Genomic DNA, 23,169 nt, shown 5'->3' with positions numbered 1-23,169 from the left:
GGGGTGGCTGTCCCTTTAAGAAGTTGCCCCTCCCTAGGGAGGAAGAGGATATTTCTCCCCCCCACGCGCCTCCGCCAGTCTCTTAAAGGGCCTGTAGCTCAGTCCTCGCAGTCTCTTAAAGGGCCAGCGCCCCACCCACCCCCATTCGCTGCCCCCTCCCTTTTCTTAAAGTGGCAGCACCCCCTCCGGAGGGATTGGGGACGGTGGCTGTTTCTTTAAGGCTCTCTTCGGTCAGCCCCACCCCCACCCCCGCGCCTGTGCCCGCCCCGCCCGTAGCCCTTGCAGGAGAGGCCGAAGTAGCTAGGCTGGGTGTCCCGGGGCGCTGGGTGCAGCCATGGCCGGGGCGCGCCCGGGGGTCCACGCGCTGCAGCTGGAGCCGCTGCGGGTCCCCGAGACCCTGATCCGGGGCAGCAAGTTCATCAAATGGGACGAGGTGAGTCGGGGGAGAAAGACATCCTCGCCTGTCCCAGGAGAGTCCCGTCCCGTCCCGGGAGACCCTTGCACCCGGGGATTTCCCCCTCCCGCGGAGAGACCGCCCCCCAGCCCGGGAAACTACCTGCACCTGATTCCCCCCCACCCCCCCGAGATATCCACACGCACCACTCCCGTCCCTCCCTCCACCTCTTGCTCCTGACCAGGGAGAGACCCCTGTCAGGGAGAGAGGTTTCCCACAGCCCCTGTATTCCTCCCAGCATCCCTCTGGAGAGTTCCCCATGGCACTTCCCTCCCTGGAAGACAGATCTCCCCCTGTGCACCTAGATCCCCCTCCACTCCCTTCCCCTGAAGAGGAGAGCCCCCATGCACCTCCTATCTCCTTCCTGGGAAGTCCCCCCCCAGGAGAGAGATCCTCAACATCACTCCCACCAGGAGAAAGCCCCTCAATATCCTGGGGACCCCATATAGCAGCCTGGCAGTGGTGAGGGACATAGAGTGGGAGGAAATTATACTGGGGGGAGCCCTTGACATCTCAGGGGAGACACTCCCATCTTCCCCAGCCCCCTATGCAGCTGGTCTTTCTTGCCTCCCTCCTGCATCCCGTTTGGGGACTGTGTGTTGCCATGTACCCCAGGTCCATGGAGGGATCTCTCTGTGCCCCTTGTATAGCTTCCTAATGCCCTGCTCAGGCATCCCAGACTCTGCCCTGTGCCCCCCAAAAGCCTCACTCAGCTACCCAAAATTCCCATACCTGCCCTCTGAAGCCCCCCTGCATTGTACTCCAAACTATCCAGTCGGCTTGCAAGGGAAGGACTCTGTTGAGCCCCCCCAAACTTCCTATCACTGCTGCCCCCTGGGTCCCTCAAATTTCTCTTCTTGACCCCTAGGGACAGCCCCACCATTCACTCCCAGCACATACCCCCACACTTTGTGCACCAATTCCTTCCTGTATCCCTCCAGAGGGAGTCCACCGAGCCCCTGCATCCTAGGAATTTTGGGGAAGACCCCAGGGATGGGTGAAGTTTGACTTCTAAATTTTGGGGGAAACTTCAGTTAGGCCAGTGGGACTGCATGTGTGGGGGAGAATTTTGTGCCTGTCCTGAGGCTTGCAGTTTGGGGGGGACAACACCCACCTGCTCCCCCAACTACAACCATGACCCCAGGGTGGTGATAGGATCTCGCTGGCTCCTCCTCCCTACACCAGCTGGATTGGCAATCTCAGACACAGCAATTCCCCAGTGGCTTGGAGCTCAGCCCCCAAAACCAAATAAGGAAGTGGGAGGTGGAAAAGAGAGGACCCCATCAGGGGATAAAGATGGGGGGGGTAAGAGACCCCCATCTAGTGAGGCATAGAAACAGCTCTGACTATCCCTCCATCCTGAGCATTCTCCCTTGGCTATCCCAGCCCTGGGCTCCCCCCAGCTCTGCAGGAGCCCCTCAGTCCTGACCTGTAGTCATCCCCCCATGGGTTGGTTTGATTGAGTCGAGCACTACTTTGGAACCCTTAGTGATGGCAGCAAAGGGTCCCAGACACCTGTCCTCACATCTCCATGTGTATCTGTCCTTGTTATTGGGAGGTGGAAGCACAGCAGGGGTTATGCAGTTGAAGGTTAACCTCCCCTGCCTTGAGCACCCCACCCCATAGCAGGATGCCCCATTCAACCCTGACACCCTGGGGTGCCCAGCTCACGCTGTAATTGGGTGTTGCCAGGGCAGATTTGTATGGGGTGGAAGAGGCTGAGAGCTGGCCTTATTCAAGCCCTCCCCCCACCCCCACACATGGACTTAGTACAGAGGTGCAGCCACCTCTGGGCTGGGACATGGCAGCAGGTTAGAAGCCCTCAGAGCCAGGACTGAGAAACCCCTTTTCACTGGAGGACCAGATTTAGGGATGGAAGTGGAGAGGTCTCTCCTGATCCCAGCCCCCTTGTGCTCTGATTCCCCCTCCCCCAGCACTGGCATCCCCCCTTCTTTTTCGCTCTGGGATGTGAAATCCTAACTCTGTTTGCACAGCTCAGAGAAACAAGCTCCCAGGTCCTTGGCCAAGCACTGCTCCACCCCCCAGCCACTTCCCGACTAGCTGTGAGTGTGGCCAGGCCAAGTCCACAAGGTGCCTCCCAGGGCCCCTCCCTCCCATGCCCCAGCTCTGCTGGTACCCCTCAGCCCCGACTCTCATCCCCTTGCTATCCCAGCCCTGGGCTCCCCCACCAAGCTTTGCTGGTGCCCCTGACCCGCAGCCCCTGCTATCTCAGATGTGCAGCAGTGTCAGATCATGCCTTATAAGTTCAGAGCTGGGCTGGTGCCAGGCAGTGCCCGGGACAGGTGGTACTAGGAAGGCTGGGGGTTTGGGCACTCCCTTCGCACCACTCTGGGGCAAAGTCCTGGGGCACAAGTGGCTTTGTGATGCTGTTTTATTGCAGTTGAATCTGGGGTCTAAGGTCTTTCCCAAGTGAACAAAAAGAAAAGGAGGACTTGTGGCACCTTAGAGACTAACACATTTATTTGAGCGTAAGCTTTCGTGAGCTACAGCTCACTTCATCGGATGCAAGTGAATAGGTGATATCTGAGTCCCCATCCCCTCAGCAAATGCTCCCTGCTGCGTCCCCTGCTGGGAGAGGCCGGACTGGAGCAGCTGGAAGCTCCCCCACAGCCACCTCCTGCCCTGCTCCCTACAGTGCCCCCTGCTGGATGATTCTGGCCTGGAGTAGCCGGGAGCTCCCATTGTGTCCCAATATCTCTCTCTCTCTCTCTCTCTCTCTCTCTCTCTCTCTCTCGTCTCTGATTTGGCTCTTGACTCCCCCTCCCCCGACTCTCTGCATTTAAGCCAGCAGCACAGAGGGGCCATTGACCAAGAAGCACATCAGGTCTCCATTCATTTCCTACCCCCCCTCACACTTGAACAATGCACTGCCTAGGGGGAATCGTGGCTCCCGGGGAGCCAGGATGGGAGCCAAGGGGCCTCTCCAAGCAAGGGGAGTTAATAACCCCCACCATGTCTGCCCAGTGTCTGATCCCTGGGGTAGGGCTATAAGATGCTGTCATGTGGGGGAGGGAGACCTAGTTAAGTCTGGTGGAGTGCCCTGCCTTGCTGGGGGAGGGGTGATCTGGGATAGGTAGTGCTCTCTGCTTAGGATGCATTCACAGCTCCATATGGGGGTGCCTGTGCTTGGAGAGACCCTCACTGTGAATTGCCACCAGCACTGAAGGTCCTGGACCCCCAGACCAGGGCTCACCCACCCCCTGCTCATGGCTAATTTCCCCCTGCCCCCTCCATTAGAACTCCCAGGCCAGGGTTCCCCCACCCTCTGCCTATGGCTAATTCCCCCCACTAGAGCTTCCAGGCCAGGGCTCCCCTGTCCCCTCACAATGGCTGATACTCCCTATGTGCCCACCCCTGCCAGAAATACCTGCATCTAGTAAGATCTGGGACTCCACAGAGCTGAGGGGCATTAAGCATCCGGAGGGATAGGCACGTGCAGGAAAGTCACCAGAGTAAACTTTGGCCTCAAACCAGCAAAACTAAATGGGGGGCAGTGGGTAGGGATTGAGGGGCACCAGCAGAGCTGGGGCCAGGGAATGAGGGAACCAAAACCTGGGATAACAGGGGGCTGTGGGTTGGGGTTGAGGGGCACTGGTAGAGCTGTGGGGGGAGGGGGCCTGGCAGGACTGGGATAGCAGGGGGCTGTGGGCTGGGATTGAGGTGCACTGGCAGAGCTGGGGGGTGGATAGAGCCCAGGCCTGGGATAGCTGGGGGCCATGGGTTGGGGTTGGGGTTGAGGGCACCGGCAGAGCTATTTGGGGGAGAGAAGAGCCCAGAGCTGGGCTGGCAGGGGGGGTGTGGGTCAGGATCAGGAACAGAGCCAGTTGCACTGACACTCCTTCCTCTCTATGCCCCCAGGAGCCAACAACCCAGACCCTGGTGACGCTGCGGGTTGACCCCTTGGGATTCTTCCTCTACTGGAACCCACCCCACATGGTAGGGCCCTGGCAGCACTTGTATCGCATGGCCTGAGCTGAGGCTGGTTTCTGCCTCCTCCCCACATCCCCATCGAGCCCTGCTGAGCTGACAGCCCGGAAACACTTGGCACTTTCCCTGCCCTTATCAAGGTCAGCCAGGGAGCAAGATGGGAAAGGCCCCATGGCCGGAAACGTCTGTCAGCCATCCCCCATTTCTTCCCAGCCAGACCTTCCTATGGCACCCCCTGCTGACAGAGGCCAGCACTGGATGGGAGCTCCCCCCACAGATGGTGGTCCCACCCCATACCTCACAGTGCCCCCTGCTGGGACACGCTGGGGTTGCAATATCCAAGAGCTCAGCGAACTTGCTGCTGCTCTCCTGGAGCTGGCCTGGGAGGCTGGGTCACTTGCTCTTGGGGCTGAGCCACCAGGCCTGTTTGGCAGGAATTTGCTGGGGTGGTGCCAAGGGGCGGTCATCTGCCTGCCCCCTCCCTCGCCAGGTTCAGTTTGGGGGGTGAGCCCTCCTTCCCCCAGTCTTGTCTCCCCAGCATGCCCCACCCCTACTGCCTGATTTATGGTGTTGATACATTCTTAGGAGTGGGTGGTTCTTGCGGAGGGGGGCAGAGGGTTGGGGGTAGTGGGATGGGGGGGAGAGTAGAGGTGAGGAGGGCAGAACTGGGGGGTGCTGAGTGGTGGGAGAGTTGAATTTGATTCAGTCTGCATTCCAGGTTTCCTGCCCCTACCCTGCCTCTTCGCTCTTGCTGCTCTCCGGCCCCTCTGTTGAATTAGGTTGGTTTCCCAAGGGCGGCTAGTTTTGAGACACCTCCTGGTGGCTGGCTTGAGAGGGAGGGGGGCTGCCGTAGGTCCCCTCTCAAGGGACTGTGTGGAAATTCTTGTACTTTCAGCTACAAAGGGTGGGCAGGTTCCAAGCTCTGCTGTGGTTTCTCCCTCGCCATGGGTGGGAATGTGGGGGAGAGCGTTTCTGGCTTGGCCTCTCTCCCTCTCTGCCCTTTCCCATGACCTGCCAGCACAGCCACTCAGGCCTCACACAGGAAATGCCCCCCCACTGCTGCCCGCACACCCCAAGGGGTGGGGCCGTCTCCCTCTTCCAGGCCCCAGATGGTCCCTCTCCTAAGCTTTCCTTACTCCTGGACCCACATAGCCCCCTATCCTGTGTCACCCCCCATTTCCTGTCCTGGTGTCCCTGCCCTCCTGTGCTGAGGGTGGGTACAGGATCCTGGAGGCGAGGTGGAGGGGGGAGGAGATGCAGCAGGGATTCCCCCAGCAGCAGTTCCACAGGATTTGCCTGCCTTGGCAGCTGCTTTACATGTGGCTGGGATTGGTGCCCAGAGCCTGGACCGTTAGGCAGGAACTGAACTCCTCCCCACCCCACCTCCGGCACTGCTCCAGCTCTAAGGGGCATCTCCCCCCACCCCTCTTTTTGTCCCTGGCAGGAAGTTGACATCTTGGACATCAGCTCCATTCGAGACACGCGGACTGGGCGCTATGCCAGAATCCCAAAGGTGGGGGAGGGGCTCTGCCAGGACCAGCTGAGAGTGGGGGGTGAAGAGATCATACAATCACAAACGGGTGCCTGTAGCCCACTCTCCTCACATGCGGGGAGATGCCCTATGACAACAAAAGAGAAGGGATGGAGGGAGACTCTTCAATAATAAACTGGCGCATGCCGCCCCCCCTACAAGGGAGACCCTACAATAAGGAACCTTGTCTTCCATTCCAGCTTCCCCATGGCCAGTGTGGGTTGGCTGGGGAGCTGTGATCCCTACCGAGCTCCGCCCCCTCCCTCTTTAGGTTCCGGGGCCCCACCCTGGGCCCCAGTTAGGGAGCATCTGCAAATTCCTTGTCATGGGAAGACAGGTGTCATGGGAAGACAGCTTCCAGGACGGAGCCGGGAGAGTGAGGGGCAGGGTTAGGTCTAACACTCCCCTCACTTGTGCGGGGGAGCCATGCCTGATGTGGGAGAGGAATACAGTGCCTGGGAGATCCTCCCATAATGCACTGGGGGCCTATTCCTGGCCTGTGCTGGGAGACCCTACAAAACACAGTGGGGGGCACGGCAGGGGAGCCGGGCACTGGCTCATGATCCCAGAGATGCCTGGAGTGGGGGGTGGTTTTAACCCTGATTGGCTGAGCTGCCCAGTGCTGCTCCTCATGGGGGCGGGGGGTGATGTTACAGCACTCTCTGCTGGCAGGCAGAGCATTGCTGGCTCACGCTGTCTCCCACAACCCATGGGCAGGACCCCAAGTTGCGGGAGATGCTGGGATTGGGGGGCTCAGAGCCGCGGGCCCGAGGAGAACCTGCTGACTGTGGTGCATGGCCCGGACCTCGTAAACATCAGCTTCCTGAACTTCATGGCGGTGCAGGAGGACGTGGCCAAGGTGGGGTGCATGGTGGGTAGAGCGGCAGCTGGCAGGGGGCCAGGGTTGGCAATAGGAGGGGGAATGAATGGGAGTGTTGCCAACTGTGGCGTGGGGGATATTGGAGTGGGGGCTGACAGGGGTGGGTGGAAAAGGGGATACTGGGAATGGGGGACAGTTTGAGTGCCTGGGGGAATGGAGGGAGATGTGGATGGGGGAGGGGGACTGGCCAGTGAGGGAAGGTGAGTGAGGAGTAAGCAATGGGCATCGGGGGGCAGGACACGGGGGACAGTACGGGGTGGGGGGGGAATGGAGGGGAGTCCATGGGGGAGGGGTTTGGCAGAAAGGTGCCTATAGTCCGTGGGGGACCGAGCAGGGTAATCAGCAATGTGCTGGAAGACCCTGGAAATGGAGAAGGGTGGGGTAGTGGATGGCTGGGGTTGCCAAGTGAGTGGGGGTGAAGATTGGAGGGTGCGTCTCAGATGGGGTCGGGAAAGGGTGGTGCCTAGAAACTATGTCCCATGGAGCGCAACCATATTGGCTCACTGATGGTGGTGTGGAGAGGGCATCCTTGACATAGGGGAGGAGGGGGCAGCAGCCCTACGGTCTCTCATCTCTTTTCCCCCACACTGTTCCTCCAGGTCTGGACCGAGGAGCTGTTCAAACTGGCTATGACATTCTGGCCCAAAATGCATCTCGCAACACCTTCCTGCAGAAAACGTAAGTCTTCGCATGGGGCAAGTGGTCCCTATATAAATAGCTTGTGTGCCCTACCTCTAGAGGTGGCTGCATCCCAGCACCAGGAAAGGCATTCCGTACGCAGCCCCTGCACCCCACCCCAGAAGCATCTGTATCCAACACTGGGCAAGGGATCCCTGTATAACAGCTCGTGCACCCCACTGCAGAGCTGACTATGGTGAGTGGTGTCTGGCCAGGCTTTGCTGCTCTGTAACCTCTGTCTTGTTTCCTTCCCTCAGCTACACCCGGCTCAAACTCCAGTGAACCAGGAGAGCCGGATCCCAGTGAAGAAGTAAGTTTCCCGCCCTGCCTCCTGCTCCCTTTACTGTAGTAGGGAGCAGCCAGGGCCCCACCAGGCCCATAGGTGTTGTTTCCAAACTCCCTGACTGAAGATGAGCTCTGCTGGTGCCCCTCAGTCCCGACCCACAGCCCCACTCCAACTACTGCTCTGCTGGTGCCCCTCAATCCTGACCCACAGCCCCCCCCCCAACCTGAGCGCTGCTGGTGTCCCTCAGTCCTGACCCACAGCCTGCCCCTCCAACCCTTGCTCTGCTGGTGCCCCTCAGTCCGAACCGCAGGATTCCCGCTCTCCTGTCTCCCCAGCATCCTGAAGATGTTCTCGGCCGATAAGAAGCGCGTGGAGACAGCTCTGGAGTCCTGTGGCCTTAACTTCAATCGGGTACGTCCCTCCCTACCAGCCACTCACCTCAGCTACCTCGTGCCCCCCAGTGACTGACATTCACCCTTGTTATTCCCCTCAGAGTGAGTCAATAAAGCCGGACGAGTTCACCCTGGAGATCTTCGAGCACTTCCTGAACAAGCTCTGTCTGCGCCCTGACATTGACAAAATCCTGCTGGAGATGTGAGTGCCAGCTCCCCTGGGGTGCTACTGGGAGGGTGGGCCCGTGTTTGGGGCATGACCTTGGGGCTGCAGCAGAGGGTCCACTGTAAGGAGCAGGGGGAAGTCTGGGAATCGGGGGCAGGGGGGAACCTATCTGGAGAGGGTCCATTGTCTGGCAGGGTGGCACTGGGGATGCCGCAGGGGGAGGAGTTGTGTGTTGGGGGGGGGGAAGGAAGGCTCCCAGCCACCAGGGAGGTTGGGGGAGGGGGGGTTCAGCAGCTAACTGGGATGGCAGTGATCTGCCATATGGGGGGGTGCTGTGGGGGTGAGGTTGCCTGTGGAGGGTGTTGCCTGGTGGGTAACATCTCTGCCCCCACAGTGGGGCGAAGGGGAAACCCTACCTGAGCCTGGACCAGCTGATGGATTTCATCAACCAGCGGCAGCGGGACCCGCGACTGAATGAGGTGCTATACCCCCCCCTCAGCTGTGCCCAGGTGCGCCAGCTGATCGACAAGTACGAGCCCAACCGCCAGTTCCTGGAGCGCGGTGAGCCCCTGGGGAGTGAGGGGGCAGGGGAGGGAAGAGCTAGCTGGGAGTGGCAGGGCTGGCGGGGAACCCTGGGACAGGGCTGAGGGAGACTGGGGAGGGGAATGGCAGTAGGGGGGTGGGAAGGACTGGGCACCCTGCTGTGGGCTGGTCATCCTCACTAACCTCCTGCCCCCCCCCCCCAGACCAGATGTCCATGGAAGGGTTCGGGCGCTACCTGGGTGGGGAGGAGAACAGCATCGTCCCCCCTGAAAAGCTGGACCTGAGCGACGACATGAGTCAGCCACTGAGCAGCTACTTCATCAACTCCTCCCACAACACATACCTCACAGGTACGGGGCCTCTAGACCGCCCCCCATCGACCCCTCCTTCACAGGTACAGGTGCTCCCCATCGAGCTGTTCCCTCACAGATACGGGGGGGGGTCCCTGAAACCACCCCTCCATCAATTCCTCCCACCAAAACCTACCTCACATGTACAGTCCCTCCCCCCCGACTAGCCCCCCATAAACCCCTCCCTCATGGTGCGGGGGGGCCCAACTGCCCCCCATCACCCCTCCCACAACACCTACCTTGCAGGTATTGGGGAGGCTGTCCCCTAGCATGCTCTGAGCTCCGCAACTGCCAAGGTGGTCTGGGGGACCTCGGCGTCCCTAGGGATGGCCCTAGCACGTCCCCCCTCATAGACCCCTGTTCTCCTCCCTGTGGTGGTAGTTGGTGGGGTAAACATGCGAGGTGGGTGTGCGCGTGGAAGGGTCTGGGGGTTGGGGGATCAATGGTTTGTGTTTGTGTGTATGGGCAGGGTCAGGGCTGTGTGCTGGGGGGTCTGTATATATGGGCGGGGATCTGTAAATTGAGTATGGGTTTGCGGGGTCAGGGCTGTGTCTGAGGGTCCGTATGGGTGGGCTGGGTCGGGGGTCTGTGAGATGAGTATGGGGGTTGGGTGGGAGTCTGTGGCATGGGTGGGTTTACGGGGTCAGGGCTGTGCGCCGGGGGTCTGTGCGTATGGGCGTGGGTCTGTGCGTTTGGAATCAGGGCGTCCATGGGGTGCTGATGCTGACGCCTTTCCCTCCCGCCCCAGCGCGGCCAGCTGACGGGGAAAACTTCTCCGGTGGAGATGTATCGCCAGGTGCTGCTGAGCGGCTGCCGCTGCATCGAACTTGACTGCTGGAAGGGGCGGCCCCAGGACGAAGAGCCCTTCATCACGCACGGCTTCACCATGACAACCGCGATCCCTTTCAAGGTACTGATGGATGCACCCTGGGACCCTCCCCCTGCTCCAGAGTGGAGGGGCCACAAGAGGCCGCCAAGTCCGGCCCCCTGTGACTGAAGCAGGACAATAACATCGACCCTCCCTGACAGGAGTTTGTCCAACCGGTTCTTAAACACCTCCAGTGATGGGGAGTCCAACCTCCCGGAAGCCTGTCCCAGAGCTGAGCTATCCTTAGAGTCCGACAGTTCTGCCTCACATCTGGCCTAATTCTCCCTTGCTGCAGATCAAGCCCATTAGGGTCCTGTCTTCAGGGGCGATGGAGAACAATTGAGCCCCATTCTCTTCATAGCAGCCCTTAACCTATTGGAAGAGTGTTAGTGGGTCCCCTCAGTCTTCTTTTTTCTCATGACTAAAAAAGTCCAGTTTTTTAACTTCTAGGTCAGGGTTTCTAAATCTTCTAGCGTTCTTGTTGCTCACCTCTGGACTCTCCATTTGTCCACATCTTTCCTGAGTGTGATGCCCAGAACCGGACAACTGACACCAGTACTGCAGCTGAGGCTTCCCCAGTGCTGAGTAGAGGTAGGGCGTTACCTCCCATGTCGTACATACGACATACCTGTTAATAACCCCCAAAAAAATTATATAGCCTTTGTCACAACAGCATCATGTTGTTGATTCATTCGAATTGTGGTTCACTATCAGCCCCAGCTCCATCTCAGCTATACAGTAACATAGCCAGGTCTTCCCCATTTTGTAATTGTGCATCTGATTTTAGTTTCCTAAGTGCAATACTCTGCACTTGTCTTTATTGAATTTCATCTCATTGATTTCAGACCTCTTCTCTAATTTGGCAAGGTCGTTCTGATTTCTAAGCCTGCCCTACAAAGTGCTTGCAACGCCTCCCAGCTTGGGGTCATCCACACATGTTATGAGCACACTCTCCACTCCATTATCCATGTCATTACTGAAAATGTGCAATGGTACTGGACCCAGGACTGACCCTTGGGCGAGCTGTGGGACCCCACTGGATACTACTTTCCTCTCCCTCCACCCCCTCCCCGGTTTGACAGCAAACCATTGATAACTGTCCTTTGAGTAGGACCTTTCATCCAGTTTGGCACCCCTCTGATAGTAATATACTCTAGACCACATCTCCCTAATTTGTTTGTCAGCTTCACCAGGATTGTGACAATTCCATTAAGATACTAGGGACCCCCCCAGGTCCTGAGTTCCTGACCCACAGTCCCCTGATGTTCCAGTTCTGGACTCCCCCAGCTCTGCTGGTGCACTCAGTCCCAACCAGCAGCCCTTTGTTATGCCAGCCCTGACTATGATCTCCCCCGGCTCTAGGAGGTGATTGAGGCCATTGCTGAAAGCGCTTTCAAGACCTCCCCGTTCCCTGTCATCCTGTCCTTTGAGAACCATGTTGACTCGTGAGTAATCCCCATGGCCCTCCGCCAGTGCTCCCATCCTGCTCCCTGGGGCACGTCCTGCTGGGAGAGGCTGGGGCTCCATAGTTCTAATGGCCCCTTCACTCTGCCCTCAGGGCCAAGCAGCAGGCAAAGATGGCCGAGTACTGCCGCAGCATCTTTGGCGATGCACTACTGATCGATCCCCTGGAGAAATATCCGGTGAGGTGGGCTGAAGTGGGGGCAAGGAATGCGGGGAAGAAATGGGGGCAAGAAAGAGGCATATCTAGGTGGGGGGTGAGGTACCAAGGGGAGAGGAGGAGGAGGGGTATCCAGGAATGGGGGGCAGATGTATCAAGAAGCTGGAGGTCAGGGTTGGGGGTATTTGGGAGAGTGGGGGGAGGATCGGGGGGGTGGATGAATGGGTCATGAATATCTGGGCATGGAGGAGAAGGGTCAGTGGGGTTTGGGGGGAGAGAATGGGGGTGTCCATGGAGTCTCCATCCCCACATGGCTGACTGGCCCTGTTCTAACTCTTGTCCCCCCCAGCTGCAACCAGGAGTGGTGCTGCCCAGCCCCCAGGAGCTGATGGGCCGCATCCTGGTGAAGAACAAGAAGCGGCGGCAGCGGCGGGCAAGCAAGGGCCCCGAGGGGAGCAGCATCCGCAAGCGCCTGCTGGAGTCCACAGTGAGCGACGCGGGGCCAGGCCTTGGGGATCTGCCCTCGCCCCCGCCAGGTACGTACCCCTCCCCAGCCAGCGCGCCCCACCCTCCACAGGGTATGTAACCTGGATCCCCCCCGCCGGGTACGTACCCCTCCCCAGCCAGTGCGCCCACCCTCCACAGGGTATGTAACCTGGATCCCCGCCGGGTACGTACCCCTCCCCAGCCAGTGCCACCCTCCCCCACACAGGGTGTGTACCCTGGATCTAAGTTCCCTCTAAGTTGTGTGGCTGCACAGCTGCCTATTAAGCACCTCTCCCCAAGCCCCTGCCACGACACCCCTCCACCGGCCCCAGCCCAGCCCCAGACCTGCTGCAGCTGGGGGACAGGCGCCCTTTGTCCAACCCAGCCCAGTCTGCACCTGCTGTGGACAGGGGACAGGCGCCTCTCTCCTGCAGCCCAGATGCTGCTGTGGGGGAGAGAGCGTGGGGGGAGTCTTCTCTCCACTGTATCCCTGGGGAGCCCCACCCCACAGCCTGCACACCCAGCCAGATCCCTCACTTCCCCCACACCCCAATCCTCTGCCCCAGCTCTGAGCCCCTCCCACACTCCGAACCCCTTGGCCCCACCCCCACCACATGAATTTTGTTATATGCACCAATATGGAGGTTTAGATTCATAGATACTAAGGTCAGAAGGGACCATTATGATCATCTAGTCCGACCTCCTGCACAACGCAGGCCACAGAATCTCACCCACCCCCTCCTGTGAAAAACTTCTCACCTATGTCTGAGCTATTGAAGTCCTGAAATCATGGTTTAAAGACTTCAAGGAGCAGAAAATCCTCCAGCAAGTGACCTGTGCCCCATGCTACAGAGGAAGGCGAAAAACCTCCAGGGTCTCTTCCAATCTGCCCTAGAGGAAAATTCCTTCCTGACCCCAAATATAGCGATCAGCTAAACCCTGAGCATATGGGCAAGATTCACCAGCCTGATACCCAGGAAAGAATTTTCTGTAGTAACTCAGATCCCACCCCATCTAACATCCCATCACAGGCCATTGGGCCTATTTACCATGAATATTTAAAGATCAATTAATTACCAAAATCATGTTATCCCATCATACCATCTCCTCCATAAACTTATTGAGTTTAATCTTAAAGCCAGATAGGTCTTTTGCCCCCACTGCTTCCCTTGAAGGCTATTCCAAAACTTCACTCCTCTGATGGTTAGAAACCTTTGTCTAATTTCAAGTCTAAACTTCCCAATGACCAGTTTATATCCATTTATTCTTGTGTCCACATTGGTACTGAGCTTAAATAATTCCTCTCCCTCTCCAGTATTTATCCCTCTGATATATTTATAGAGAGCAATCATCTCTCCCCTCAACCTTCTTTTGGTTAGGCTAAACAAGCCAAGCTCCTTGAGTCTCCTTTCATAAGACAGGTTTTCCATTCCTCGGAACATGTTTGTGTTTGTGTTCACATGCCCAGTAACACATGCTGTAGTGCACATGCCCATTCTCTAACACATTCGTTCAAATGTCCCAGGGCACGTGCACACTCCAATCTATGCTGGTGAACACACACAATGTGCATATTCTAGCACACGTGGACGTGCATGTTCTAGCACACACGGATGCTAACACACTAGTGCACCTGGTGTTGGACTCTAACACACATTCATCCACACCCTCCAACACACTCATGAGCGTGTGCACGCATACACACATCTGCATTTCCACACCCACCCATTCAAGCTGATGGCCCCTGGCTAATGGCTCATTGCTCCCCTTGTGATGGTTGGAGTGCATGTGGGGTGGGGGAAAGGGGAATGCCCAGAGGGCACTGAGGGCCAGCAGGCAGTGAATGGAGAGAGAGATTCCACCAATGGAGATTGGCGGAAGCTGGCAAGGAGTAAACTGGGGCGGAGGGATCCCCAGAGGGTGGCGGTCAACATGGGTGAACAGAGGGGAGGGATTCCCAGAGGGCAGGGGACACCCACGAGGTAAAGGAGGGGGATGGGATTTCTCAGAGGGTGAGGGGAAGCATGGGCTAAATGAAGGGGCAGACTCCCCCAACAATGGGGGGGGGGAAACATGGGGTGAAGAGGGGAGGGTCCCCAGCAAGCAGGGGGCCCCAGCATGGGGTGAACATAGGGAAGGGTCTCCAGGGTTTCTGGCAGCAGCACTTTATCCCAGCCCAACCACCAAACCCTCTGGGAGAGGAAATCCTTGTCCCCAGGTATGGAGAGGGAAACTGAGGCAGGGTCTGGGGGAGCTGTACAAACCTGGCCCGCTCCTTGGATTCATTGTAGATGGGTTATGAGCTTGTCCTTCTTGTCCATGAAGCTGGTATGCACCTCCTCCAGCTTCCTGTAGGCTACGTAGTGGGTGATATGTCACATCATCTCCATATTGGTGCACATAACAAAATTCATTCCGCACATGGATGTAAAAAATGAGAGAGAGACAGACAGACAGGAGATTGTCCTGGATCTGCCTCCACGGGTACATACCCCTCCTCAGCCAGTGTGCCCCACCCCCGACAGGGTATGCACCTTGGATCCGCCCCCCGGGTATGTACCCTGAATCCGTCCTGGCTCCCATGGGGTATATACCCCTTCCCAGCTAGTGCCACCCCCGGCCGGATACTTACCCCCGGATCTGCGCTCACTGCCCCCATGTCCAGTGCCACCCTCATTCTCCCTCCTGCCAAGTACCCTGGGCTCTGTACTTCCTTTCCCCACCAACCTCAGGGACAGCTTGGGCATAGACAAGCCTGGCCGCCGCCCGAGCTGCTGAGAGAGGAATCGGGCAGTGCTTCCCTTCCAGGCTCTGCCCGCGATCTCCCCTCTCCCCACAAACATGCAGCATGTTCCCTGCCCATGGAGCTTTCCCTTTGTGGGGGGGAAGGAATATGATACCCCCCATGGTTGCTATGGGTCTGCTGTGGGATCTGCACAATGAAACATCCCTTCTAAATGTGGGGTCCACCCCCTCTTTCCTGTGTCACTGGGGAGCTGGGGGACAAGGTGCCCCCCCAGCTCTGGTGCTCACACCCCTCCCCCTCCAGGTTCCCCCTATGTCGAGCAGCACAAGGGGGCCACCCCTCCGGTCATTGCCAATGGGGAGGAGAAGGCGCCACCGGAGAGACTGGCCAAGCTGGCAGAGCCCCGTAAATCCATTGGTGAGTGGGGAGGAAGAAGCATGTCCCATCCCTAACATCCCCCCCCCACATCAGCGCCCGGGGGGGTGGGGTGGGAGGAGGGGTCTGAGTGATGTGGGGCCTGTGTGTGGAAGGGGACTGTGGTGGGGTTTGGAGCCAGGGCATTGGAGTGACAGTCCCATGCAGAGGAACGTGGGGAGGCTGGAGGGCAGCGAGGTTGGGTCTCCTGGTGGGGGGCAGGGGGTGGAGTGACTGTCGGGGGGGGTTAAGGGTGGGTGGGTGTGTCTAACCCTTCTCCCCCCACCCCAGACCGGGAGGCTGACAGCGAAGAGGAGGAGGAAGAGCAGCCAGATCCCAAGAAGCCCACAACAGATGAGGTAAAGGGGGGCCATGGGGCTCCATTTCCGGGGGCTGCCCTGAGGGAGGGGTGTCCCCTCCTGTTCCCTGCTTTGTAACATGGGTGGGGGGTTACTAGGGGGGGTGACTAGGATGTGAGCAGCACTGAGATGGCAGATGTGGGGGGTCGATAGCCAGCTGTGCCTGCCCAGCCCCCGAACCTTTGCAGAGAGGACTTTACTTCTTGGGAAAATGGCCTTGGGACCTGCAAGTTGGCTGCCCTGACCCTTCACCTCCCCCCCCGCAGGGCACGGCCAGCAGCGAGGTGAATGCCACTGAGGAGATGTCCACACTGGTGAATTACATTGAACCCGTCAAATTCAAATCCTTCCAGGCTGCCAGCAGTGAGTGTGGGGGACTGTCTGGGGGGGGCAGAGAGGTGCGGGACGCTAAGATCTGAGAGGCTGGGGGTAGGAGCTCTTTGTGCAGTGGGCTTGGTTGCGGGCAGAATGCTTAGGGAGTTATGGGGGGATAGGATTTGAGGGGCAAGGGGAGCGAGAGTGGAGGAGTGGGCAAGGATGTCTGTGAGGATGGATGGGGTGTGATGGTCTAGGGGGAGGGGAATTTGAGGAGGGCTATTTGGCGGGACTGTGGGGAGGCAGGGTTGTCTGGGTGGGCTCAGTGGAGGGTTGGGGTTGCTGACCATGGAGGTGTGGCTGGGGGCTGATGCCGCTGGAAGGGATTTCTCCACAGGGGGGCACTAATGCACTCCCCCTTACTGCCCACAGAGCGGGACAAGTCCTTCGAGATGTCGTCCTTCGTGGAGACCAAGGGGCTGGAGCAGCTCACCAAGAGCCCCATGGAATTTGTCGAGTATCCTGCCGGGGGCAGAACTGGGAGCAGGGAGCTGTGGTGATGGGGGTACTGGGGAGGGCAGAAGTAGATTTGGTGGGAGGGCAGAGAGCAGTGGGGGGATAGTGGGGAGGGCAGGAAAAGGGAAGGTTGGTTCATAGGAGATGGTGAGCTGCAGGGTAGGGGCGGGTGCTCCTGGGTAGGGATTGTTGGCCACTGTCTCCTACTACCTTGACACCCCGCCATGTGCCCAGATACAACAAGAAACAGCTAAGCCGCATCTACCCCAAGGGCACACGGGTCGACTCCTCCAATTACATGCCCCAGCTCTTCTGGAACGCCGGCTGCCAGATGGTGGCACTCAATTTCCAGTCCCTCGGTGAGGATCCCCCTCAGTCGTGACCTGCAGCCCACAGCTATCCCGCAGCTCTGCCAGTGCCTCTCAATCCCTGGTGCAGGGGGACCCCAGTGCGATTGGAGTCCCTAGGAGTCATTACTGGGTCATGTTCCCTCAGCACCTCTCTCTTAGTGCCATTAATTTGGCACCCCCTCCCACACTGAGGCTGTGCCAGTGATGTCGGGGGTGAGGGGGTGAATGAGGAGTTCCCCACAGTCTTTCAGTGCCCTGCCCCTAATCTCCACCTCTTCATGGGGGTCCTGTTACTCTCCAGACCTGCCAATGCAGCTGAACCTGGGCATGTTTGAGTACAACCGGCGCAGCGGGTACCTGCTGAAGCCCGAGTTCATGCGGCGTGAGGACAAGCCCTTTGACCCCTTCACTGAGAACATTGTGGATGGCATTGTGGCCAACATGGTCAAGGTCAAGGTGAGAGCTGGGGGGCTGCCGCCAACCCATCCTGGTGGGCATGAGGTGTGTTGCGGGCACATGGGTATGTGGGCATGGGGGCATGTGGGGCTGGGGCTTGTCAGGGGCACGTGGGGGTGTCAGGTCAGATCAGAGGTATGTGGGCGGTCACTAGTGACTCTGACCCTCTCTCCTCCCCCTCCACAACCCCCCCCCCAGATAATCTCGGGGCAGTTCCTATCAGACAAGCGAGTGGGCATCTACGTGGAAGTAGACATTTGGCCTCCCCGTCGACACAAGCGCAAGTTCCGGACGCGCCGTCCCAGGGGAACTCCTTCAACCCCGTCTGGGATGAGGAGCCCTTCGTTTTCCCCAAGGTAAGGCTGCTGGAGCAGCGGTGGGAGGAGACGGGGCAGCTGATAACGCTGGGTGGGCAGGGCCGGAAGAGTGACCAGTCTCTGCCCCAGCCCAGGTGTGGGTGATCTCCCTTCCTGTGGGTCCCAGGGGCAGCTGATAACACCCACTTTGCTCTCCCAGGTAGTGCTGCCCACGCTGGCATCCCTGCGCATTGCTGTCTTTGAGGAGGGGGGTAAATTTGTCGGGCACCGGATCCTGCCTGTCTCAGCCATCCGGTCCGGTAAGCGGAGCCGCCTGGGGTCCCTGCCCCCACCCCACCTGTCGCCAAGGCAATGGGGGGATGGGGGACGTGCTGGTTACCCCACAATCTCCCGCCATGAGCGTTAGACCTGGTCCCGTCTATGCATTACTCTAGCCTGTCACTGAGGCAATGGGGAGGGGATTTGTGAGATGTGAATTACCCAGAACCCCCTGCAGTGGTCCCCATTATGCCCTGCTTCAGGCAAGCAGGGTGCAGGACGTGCTGTGTTCCCCTGCCGTGCCCCATGATACATTGCTCTTGCCCCCTACAGTTCTGTCAGCCCTCCCGCCTTGGGGCCCTGTGAGCAGCCTTGTCCCCGTCCCCTGAGGATGGTGAGCTTGGCATGGGGCACTCCCTACCCAGCCCCCAACAATGGGGGGGGGCACAGTGATCCCATAAACCCCAGGTGCTCCTGCCCATTTGGTCTGGTCTGACCCCCCCCTCCTGTCTCTGTGCTCTCCCGACCAGGGTACCACTACATCTGCCTGCGCAGTGAGAGCAACCAGCCCCTGAGCCTGCCCGCCCTGCTGGTCTACACAGAAGCCAATGACTATATCCCAGACGACCACCAGGGTATGGGGGACAGACGGGAGTGTGTCCTGCTGTGGGGCTGGCTGGAGGGGCGCTGGGGCTGATGAGGTGTCTCTGGAAGAGGGTGTCTATTTGGAGGGATGAAGGAGTGTGGCCTGGGGCGTGGTGGGGGGCGGAGAGGGTAAACGGGGGGGCTGTGGTGGGGACTTGGGGGGAATTTCCCTCCCGTGCATCTTTCAGCCTCCTACTTCTACCCCTTAGACTACGCAGAGGCCCTGATCAACCCCATTAAACACGTCAGCCTCATGGACCAGCGGGCAAAACAACTGGTGGCACTGATTGGAGACAGCGAGGTGAGTGGGGGATGGGCATAGGGTACCAGAACGGGGGGGATTGGGGCCAATGGATCTGGGAGAGAGAGGCTGTGTGCAGTAGTGGCTCTGAGGGAGAAGCAGAATGGGGTATCAGATGGGGTGCTTAGGGCGAGTTGGGGGCAGTGGATCTGAGTCTGAGGATAATGGGGTACTGGTGAGGGGCGGGATCTCACTCCGTCTAGAGGTATGGCTTGGTGGGGGCTCTAGGAAGGAGTCAACAGGCGTTTTGATGGGGGGTGGATCTTGAGGACAGGTTGAGGGGAGAGCCCTCTGTCTCTCCCACTGAACCCATCCTTGAACCCCTCTCTTCCCCAGGAGAATGCAGAGAAGCCGCGGGAAACGCCTGGGAAGCAGCGAGCTGATGTGGTGGCCGAGCCCCCACAGATCCCCGACAGCCACCCATGTCCTGCTGCCCCCTGCCGGCAGCCCTAGTGTCGCCAGCCCAGGCAAGGGGGATCCCTGATTCCTGTCCCCATTGGGGGGCCAAGGTTATAAGCTGGGGGAGGCACCCTCTGCTGGGTGGGGCTTTCCTTTAATGTAGGAGAGGGAGTGTCCCCTATAAGGGGCGGGATTCTCAGGCTGCATGAGGATGGGGGGTTCTCCTGGGATGGGGAGTACAGAGTCATGGTGCAATGGAGCCAATCCCAGTGGCGTGTGTGGGGTTCATAATGGCAGAGACCCGTGAGATCCAGTCCAGTCTTCAGAACTGTAGCCCTTTGGGGGGCTGAAAGAGATTGGGAGGAGTTTTCTCCTCATGCCTCCCCTAACCACTGCCGCCTCCTCCCTGCAGGGCAAAGGGACGACCTCATTGCCAGCGTCCTCGCAGGTAAGGACTGCGCCCAAGCATGGGACGCTGCCTCCCACTGACCCCACATCCCTCAGCTTGGGGGTGATGGGAGGAAGCAGCTTTGTTGTTACCAGCCCCCTGTGCCCCTCCCCAAAGGCAGCTGCATCTCAGCACTGGCTTCCTGTGTATGCAGGGATTGGGGGATGCTGAGACCCTCCTTCCCTCACTCTGTTCCAGAGGTGGCCCCCCAGTCCCTGGAGGAGCTGCGGCAGCAAAAGGGCTACATCAAGCTGCTGAAGAAGCAGTACCGGGAGCTGAAGGAGCTACGCAAGAAGCACATGAAGAACATCTCCAGCCTCAACAAGAAGCAGAGCACCCGGGCTAACCAGCTGCACAGCGACAGCCTCCGGCGCCGCTCCCAAGTGGAGCGGAGCCTGCGCCGTGGGCACCAGGAGTAAGTGGCCCCTGAAGTGACCTTCAGCCCCTACCACTGCCTCTCCCACAGTCCCCGGTTATTCCAGCCCTAGGATTCCCCCCTGCAACTCTGCCCCTCAATCCCCATCCGCAGCCCCCATTATCCCAGCTCTGCTGGTACCTCTCAATCCTGACCCACAGTCTCCTGTTACCTCAGTCCTGGGTTCCTCCCTCCAACTCTGCACCTCAGTCCCATCCCACCCCCCAGTTATTCCAGCCCTAGGATTCCCCCCCAACTCTGCCCCTCAATCCCCAGCCGCAATCCCCATTATCCCAGCTCTGCCGGTGCCTCTCAATCCCGACCCACAGTCTCCTGTTACCTCAGTCCTGGGTTCCTCCCCTCCAACTCTGCCCCTCAGTCCCGACCCACAGCATCCACCATGCTGACTGTCTGTGTCCCTTGCAGTGCCAATGGCTCGCTGGAGGCACTGGAGCAGGAAGTGTCTCGGCAGAAGCTGGAGCTGCAGGAGGGGCAGCTGCGGGGACTGCTGCAGCTGCGGGAAACCCAGCACCAGGTGGAGAGAGCCCGCAAAAAGGAGCACCTGCAACAGGTACCTAGGAGGGCGGGCAAAGGAGCATCAGAATAAGGGGCAGCTGAAACAGGTGCCCTTTCGGAGGAGGGCACAGGGCAGCTCCCAAAGATCCCCTGCAACCGCATGGTAACTTCACATGGGTATCGGGGAAAGGGTTCTGGAGCGGGGAGGGAGGGGATGGGGGCGTGGAACGCAAGGGGAGCGCTTCGGTGGGGGGCAGAACGGAATTGCTAGCTGGGAGGGGAGTTTGGGGGAAGGGAGGGTGCCAGGGTCAGGGATCTAACAGCAAATGCCCTGACACTGCTCCTGTCCGTCCCCACCCACCCACAAGGCCCAGCAGCGGCTGCGGGAAATTGCCCAGGACTGCCAGGCTGCCCAGCTGAAGAGAGTCAAGGAGACAAGTGAGAGGTGGGTACTGGGGGTGGGGGCAGGTGATGGCAGTTTCCCCAGTACACTGCTCCCCCAAGGCTGATAGATCTCTGTGCCCCGCCCCAGGGAGAAGAAGGAGCTGCAGAAAATCCTGGACCGCAAGCGGCACAACAGCATCACAGAGGCCAAATCCCGGGAGAAGCAGAAGAAAGACGTGTGAGTGGCAGGGGCAGGTGGGAGCTAGCGGCGTTGGGCCGATGTGGGGAGAGGAGTGAGCTGCTGGGGAGGGGGAAGGGGTGAGTGCGGGCGGGGGCTAGGGGTGGAACAGGGAAGGAGGGAGCTAGCAGGGGTGGGGCCAGTGCTGGGGGAGGTCACATGTCCTGCCACTCCTGGGGCTGGGCTAGGGCTTTGGACCGCAGTGCACATGGGAGCAGTGGGGAGGGGAGGCAATATGAATCCTGGGTCAGGGATCCCTGTGTCACTGGGGGATAGATGGGGCATACCCCCGCCCTCCCAGCACAGGGATGTGTATGTCCCAGCCAGTTCTGAGCGTGGTCAGGCTGGAGTTGACCCATTATGGGAAGGGGCTGTCCTGCCTGATGGTCTGTCTCTTCCTCCCCCATATCCCTCCAGGGAGCTGACCGAGATTAACAGGAGACACATCAATGAATCGGTGAATTCCATCCGCAGGGTGAGTGCCCCCCATGTTGCCTCGCTCTGCCTCCCACATCGACCATTCCGGGGGGAGAGAACAGCCAGCTGCCCCACTTGTGCTTCCCCAGATGTATGGGATCCCTGTAAGATCTGAGCATTAGTGGGGGCAGCTCTCCTACTAATCCTGCCCCTCATCCATTCCCTGGGCAGTGACAGGCTCGCAGCACCCCTTTCCCTTGGTCTGCTCCCCCCAGAAACGCTCTCTTGCCCTCTCTGCAGCTGGAGGAAGCCCAGAAGCGGCGCCAGGAGAAGCTTGTGGGGGGCACCAGGAAATCCTACAGCAAATTGAAGAAGAGGAGCCCAGGGTGAGTATGGAGGGGGTGGAACTGGCAGTGCCGGGGGTGTCTCCCATGGGCCAAGTTGCCCTAGCAGGGGAAACCTTGCAGGAGTGAGTGCTGTAGGTGGGGGCTGGTGCTGTTCTAGGGTCATCCCCGGAGAGCACTGGATGCCTGCATGTTGGGAGGAGCTGTGGGCCCATCATGCAGTGTAGAGGAGAGATTGTGCAGCTTCAGGCCCTAGTACAGCTGTGGGGGCTGGGGGTCTTTCCCATTGTGTCCCCCAGCAACACCCCTCTCCCCTCCCCTGCAGCTGGTGGAGGAGCTGGAGCGGGAATGCGAGCTGGAGGCACAGGCACTGCCCCAGGAGATCCGCTGCTTCCTCCAAGCCGAGCTGGAGGTGGGGGTGAAAAATGGGCACCCCCCTGCTGTCCCTCAGGAAGAGGAGGATGAGAGCACCGTGCTGTGAAGCAGCTGGGGGCCTGGCACGGAGCTCCTGCTGCAGAGAACACCGTGCTGGGAGATGCAGCCTCCCCAGCCACTCCACTGGGGAGACCACTGCTGAGACGTGGGGTCGCCCTGGAACCTCCTCCACATTCTCTACAACCAGCATGTGCTGTGGGGGGAGAGGGAGGTGGCACAGTGCCCCCTCCATGCAATGGGCCAGTGGGGCACACAGAGTCTCTGCTTTTGGGGTGTTCTAAGAGGTGGGGGCTATATGGGGTGGGGCCACTGCAAATACACTAAGACACACTTTTATACATTTTTACTTTTTTAATCAGCGATCCCCACCTTGATGCCTCTGGGGAGGCTGCCCCACAGATTATTCAGGGGGCTTGATGCTGCCAGGGGGCTGCCTTATTGTGAAGTGGGGGCTGTTCCCTGCCCTGACAACCCCCACCCAAAGATGAGATTGTGGGGGGTAACCTGTTGTGCCCCCCCATGACCTGGGGCTAATCCTTGGGGGGAACCTCAGCAGGATAAAAAGGGTTATTTTTATATAAAATCTTTTTTTATCCTATTTTTTATTGATTTGTATCTTTATAGTTTTTTTGTGTGTGGGGGGCAGCTGGGTGTGACACTGCCCCTTCCCCAGGGACAGATGTAACATAAGAG

At 59.1% G+C, this 23,169-nt stretch overlaps 1 protein-coding gene across 1 annotated transcript; it reads left to right on the top strand.

Annotated features, from left to right (window-relative positions):
- Window positions 1–189: 189 nt before the first annotated feature.
- PLCB3 (phospholipase C beta 3) lies at window positions 190–22,774 on the top strand. Its single transcript, XM_038410111.2, is given in 40 exon segments — window positions 190–433; window positions 4,334–4,411; window positions 5,847–5,915; window positions 6,651–6,698; window positions 6,700–6,792; window positions 7,413–7,443; window positions 7,446–7,491; window positions 7,749–7,768; window positions 7,771–7,801; window positions 8,113–8,188; window positions 8,271–8,371; window positions 8,730–8,896; window positions 9,082–9,228; window positions 9,978–10,138; window positions 11,459–11,541; window positions 11,655–11,739; window positions 12,067–12,253; window positions 15,253–15,366; window positions 15,655–15,722; window positions 15,989–16,085; window positions 16,470–16,554; window positions 16,788–16,912; window positions 17,205–17,359; window positions 17,558–17,651; window positions 17,654–17,715; window positions 17,876–17,975; window positions 18,465–18,569; window positions 18,789–18,880; window positions 19,217–19,277; window positions 19,280–19,300; window positions 19,303–19,347; window positions 19,692–19,727; window positions 19,926–20,142; window positions 20,569–20,713; window positions 21,027–21,103; window positions 21,191–21,280; window positions 21,698–21,755; window positions 21,998–22,034; window positions 22,037–22,083; window positions 22,367–22,774. Coding segments are annotated over 40 exon segments (3,609 nt in total). The 5' UTR covers window positions 190–334; the 3' UTR covers window positions 22,523–22,774.
- The last annotated feature ends 395 nt before the right edge of the window (window positions 22,775–23,169 follow it).

The sequence above is a fragment of the Dermochelys coriacea genome, chromosome 7 (genome assembly GCF_009764565.3).
Source record: "Dermochelys coriacea isolate rDerCor1 chromosome 7, rDerCor1.pri.v4, whole genome shotgun sequence".
In the NCBI taxonomy this organism is placed as follows: Eukaryota; Metazoa; Chordata; order Testudines; family Dermochelyidae; genus Dermochelys; species Dermochelys coriacea.
Note: the sequence above shows the minus strand (reverse complement) of the source record. Positions and strands in the feature narration are given on the sequence as shown.